The following is a 5,028-nucleotide window of genomic DNA, read 5'->3' on the forward strand; positions in this document are numbered from 1 at the left end:
GTACATATGTTAGCACAAATATGTTTTTTGTAGTCGCCTCCTCCTCCTTGGAAGACTATACACACGAGATACCAAAACATATCTGAGATGACCATTAATTAGAGTGATAGGTGCATAGCCAGTCACCGCTTCAACGATTCTTTGCATCTAGCGGAGGCGAAGTGTCATGGGCATTTGAGGAAGCAAGCATGGAAGTGTGTGGCGGGGAAGATGAGGAAGCATGAAAGGGCTTGCTTTGCACAAGATGAAGATGAAGCATGTGACAAGAAGGGGAAATGGCACCATGTGACTTGATAGAGTCTTCTATTTGAGATTTGTACTACCTAATTTCATGAACTTTCATTTGAGAAGCATGTGCTATTTATCTTTTGAACCTATGAACATTTTCATTCGTAAACCTCACGACTGTCGTGATGGAAATATGCCCTAGAGGCAATAATAAAATGGTTATTATTATATTTCCTTAAATCATGATAAAGGTTTATTATTCATGCTAGAATTGTATTGATCGGAAACTTAAATACATGTGTGGATACATAAACAAATACCGTGTCCCTAGTGAGCCTCTACTAGACTAGCTCGTTGATCAAAAGATGCTTAAGGTTTCCTAACCATAGACATGAGTTTTCATTTGATAATGGGATCACATCATTAGGAGAATAATGCGATGGACAAGACCCATCCGTTAGCTTAGCATATGATCGTTCAGTTTATTGCTATTGTTTTCTTAATGTCAAATACACATTCCTTTTACTATGAGATCATGCAACTCCCGGATACCGGAGGAATACATTGTATCCTATCAAACATCAAAACGTAACTAGGTGATCATAGAGATGCTCTACAGGTATCTCCGAAAGTTTCTGTTGAGTTGGCATGGATCGAGATTAGGATTTGTCACTCCGTGTATCGGAGAGGTATCTCTAGGCCATCTCGGTAATACACATCATAAGAAACCTTGCAAGCAAAGTGACTAAGGAGTTAGTTAAAAGATGATGTACGAGTAAAGAGACTTGCCGGTAATGAGATTGAACTAGGTATGAACATACCGACGATCGAATCTCGGGCAAGTAACATACCGACAGACAAAGGGAATTATGTATGTTGTCATAAGGTTCGACCGATAAAGATCCTCGTAGAATATGTAGGAACCAATATGGGCATCCAGGTTTCACTATTGGTTATTGACCGGAGAGGTGTCCCAGTCATGTCTACATAGTTCTTGAACCCGTAGGGTCCGCACGGTTAACGTTCGTTGACGATTTAGTATTGTATGAGTTATGTGAGTTGATGACCGAATGTTGTTCGGAGTCCCGGATGAGATCACAGACATGACGAGGAGCTCCAGAATAGTCCGGAGGTAAACATTGATATATATAGGACGATAGTATTTGGTCACCGGGAAGGTTTCGAAAGTACCAGGTATTTTATCGGGGTGCCGGAAGGGGTTCCGGGAGGCCACCCACAAGCAGTGGGCCTTATGGGCCAAAGGGGGGAAGCACACCAGCCCACAAGAGGCTGGTGCGCCCCCTCCACCCCTTGCCCACGCACCAAAGAGGGAGGGAAGGAAGGGGGAGGCGCCCCAAAGGCAGCCAGCCACCCTTTCCTCCCCCCCCCCCCCCCCCCATGCACAAATATGGAAGGGGGATTTGGCTAGGGCAGGCACCCTAGGGCAGCCACCGGCCACTTGGGGCGCCCTAGGGGATGCCTCCCCTTCCCCCTCCACCTATATATACGAGAGGAGGGAGAGGGGCAACACACACCACGATTCCCTAGCCGTGTGTGGCGCCCCTCTCCCTCTAGTTCGTCCTCGGTCATATTTTTGTAGTTCTCGGCGAAGCCCTGCGGAGATAGTTGCATCACCACCGTCATCACGCCGTCGTGCTGTCGGAACTCATCTACTACTTCGCCTGTGTTCCTGGATCAAGAAGGCGAGGACGTCACCGAGCTAACGTGTGCTGAACGCGGAGGTGTCGTACGTTCGATACTCGATCGGTTGGATCGGGAAGAAGTTCGACTACATCAGTAGCGTTAATAAATGCTTCCACTTACTGTCTACGAGGGTACGTAGACACACACTCCCCTCTCTTTGCTAAGCATCTCCATGGATAAATCTTGCGTGTGCATAGAATTTTTTTTGTTTTCCATGCAACGTTCCCCAACACGCTGACTCTGGCATTACAAAGTTAAGTCTACAACTAACTTAGTAGACGATAGGCTTGAAATGGTACCATAGCCGTCTCTGGCAGTAGGATCCTGACTACCACTGAAAACCCTATCTCGTTGAAGTGCCACACAATGGGAGCCTAGCGTTGTCAATTTCGGCAATATGGTGGTAAGCCTATCCCCAACTTATTAGGGAGTATGACCGTTGGTCCCACTCCACGCGTACCGCCTAGCATCCTGGCGTATTAAGATTGCACAAGGAACATTCTAGTGCTACCATACCAAGTATTAACATGGTTGAGCGTACATATTCAGCATTAACAAGTTCACAAAAACAACATATAATTGGTAAGATGATAGATCCATATACTTCATCAAAGTTCAGCTGGCTACAATAGCAGACCCCATTTCACGAGGCAATAATCTAAGAACAAACCATAATGTAACTAGCTAGTTAATTACAAGTTGCATTGCTAGTGCTGGAATATTAAATGTAGCCGCCGACATTGCCATTGACCACGTCTCTGTACATGCCCCTGCTGCTCGGGTAATCCTGCTGCTTGTGGTTTCTCTTGGCCGACGGGTGGTAGAACTGGTGGCCGCCTCTGTCCTCGCCATTATCCCCGCCGACGCTCTGTAACCCTAGGTGGAACATGCCATGTATTGTAGCCATTGTGATGGGCATTGCCTCAGCTGGCAGTGTAGACATCTGATGATCCATGGCATGCATGAATGGGAAGTTGTCCATTTGCGCCGCCGCCCACTGCTCCATCCCCATCCCATCGGCATGGTGGTAGTGGTGCTGCGCACAACCGTCCACCGTGTAAGCACCGCTGTCGGCAAAGAGCAGCCTATCGGGGAAGCTAAGTACAAGGCTCGCCGGGTCGAAGCTATCGGCGAATTGGCTATCGTGCGACAACGCACTGCCGAACTTGGGGTACTGCAATCCGGGTGGCCCAGTGCCGGTGCCGGTGGCATAAGTGGTACTGCTAGACATGCCTGATGTCACGGATGATGTCCCTATCGTGGCGGCTCGGGCGGTGTCTAACACCACATTGGGCTTGGCCCTGCGCTTGGCAAAGCGACGATACCCCCTGCCGAGGGGCACGTTCGGAGCGCGTCGCCGTGGGTCCAATAGCGGCTGCATGAGCGGCAGAAGTGGCGGGGCTTGGTAAGGCACTAGTTATTGAAGTAGCAAAACTTGGTGTTGGTGGACTCGCATCGCGGGCAGTTGAGCCACGGCACCGGCTGCGGCAACTGCGACAATCGTTCTTGCTCCGACATGGACATCAACTTGCTATTCCCGCTGCCACCACAATCACCATCAACATCACCACCGCAACCATCATTGCCACCCCCTGCAGCACCGGAGCCGGCCACGATCGTGGCCATGAACCATTCTTCCTAGCTGTTATTGCATCCTCCATTACCAAGACCAGCGGGTGAAGGTGTGGTAGTACTATGAGTGTTAGTGTCGATTTGTTGCAGCTGCAAATCAACAAGGAGACGAGTAATCAAATATCGGCGAATATGTATATGGGGCTAAGTTTTTTTTCTTCATTCTATTTTTTCCAAGGATGGCAAGATGAACCAGTTTCTAGTAAATCTCAAAAATATTAGTTTTTTTCATTTGTATAATTCAAACAAATTTTGGTTTTAAATTTACTTCCAATTAAAATAAATAGTGTTTGACCCACATCCACTGGTAGAAAAAAGCCCTTTAGTCCCGGTTCGCAACAGCCTTTAGTCCCGGCTGTGCAACCGGGACTAAATATGCGCGACTAAAGACCCCCCCCCCCCCCCTAGTCGCGCCTCTTACGGACCGCGACTAAAGGCTTTAGTCCCGGTTCTTGTGGCTGACCGGGACTAAAGGCCCGTCCACGTGGGTGCCCGTGGTCCGTCGGGGCGGAGGACCTTTAGTCCCGGTTCTCATGGCCAACCGGGACTAAAGGCCTCCTCCGCAGGTTTAGGGTTTTAGCCCCCCTAAACCTGGTTTCTTTTTAGTTTGGAGTGTTTTATTTCTTTTATATTTTATTTTGTGTTTTATTTTAATTTTGATAAAGTTTCAGTACACATATTCTACGCTACTATATACATGCATATGAAATTTCAAACAAGAAGAATTCAAGAGGAATATATAATATATATTCAATCTCGGGTGACCATATACAACTTCGAACAAGTTTTCATACACAATTAGGATGGATGACCATATACAACTTCGAACAAGTTTCAATCTCGGGTATGCATATAAATTTCTTCGTCCTCGGTATAGTGTTCTCCTTTAGGATTGATGACTTCCCTCATGAAAAATCCTGCTAATTCTTCTTGAATTGGTCGGAAGCGAGCTTCTGGACTAAGCCTCCTCCGCAAGTTATCCGTCGCGTTCCGCACGCTATCCGATGCCTTCCGCTCAGAGGTGTGTCTCCGGATGTTCTCACAAACATAGTATCCACATAGATTGGTCCCCGGTGGCTGCTTATCCACATTAACTAACCTTCTGAAATCTAGCTAATGTTTGAATTCACCGACAATTTCTTCTGAGAACCGTCTCCAAACCCTACAGGGCAAAGAAAATTAAATGAACAAGGGAGTTATTAGTTACTTGATATTAGGAAATGAACGAAAGAGACCGATCGATATAGAGCTCAAATGATTGAAAATAATTACTTTTGCAGCATTTTTCTCATGTCGGCCCAACGCTTTGGATCCGAATCCATAGAGTCCATGATTAGAACTCTGGAGGTGTGAAGTTCAATATTTAGCAGAATCCAGTGGAACCTGCGGACACGTTACATGCACAGTCATGCATAACTCATCGATTAGACATACCATGCATGGAGTAAACAAAAGAGAATGGGC

The 5,028-nt window shown here is 46.9% G+C and overlaps 1 protein-coding gene across 1 annotated transcript; it reads right to left on the reverse strand.

The window, feature by feature from the left end:
- Positions 1 to 2,653: 2,653 nt before the first annotated feature.
- LOC109766980 (uncharacterized) lies at positions 2,654 to 3,163 on the reverse strand. Its single transcript, XM_073495811.1, has one exon. It carries the CDS (start codon positions 3,161 to 3,163, stop codon positions 2,654 to 2,656), a length of 510 nt encoding a protein of 169 aa, XP_073351912.1.
- Positions 3,164 to 5,028: the final 1,865 nt, after the last annotated feature.

This window comes from Aegilops tauschii, chromosome 3 (genome assembly GCF_002575655.3).
Source record: "Aegilops tauschii subsp. strangulata cultivar AL8/78 chromosome 3, Aet v6.0, whole genome shotgun sequence".
Lineage (NCBI taxonomy): Eukaryota > Viridiplantae > Streptophyta > Magnoliopsida > Poales > Poaceae > Aegilops > Aegilops tauschii.

Coding starts and splice junctions, on each gene's coding strand:
- LOC109766980 (XM_073495811.1), bottom strand. CDS start 3,163: ATGTCTAGCAGTACCACTTATGCCACCGGCACCGGCACTGGGCCACCC.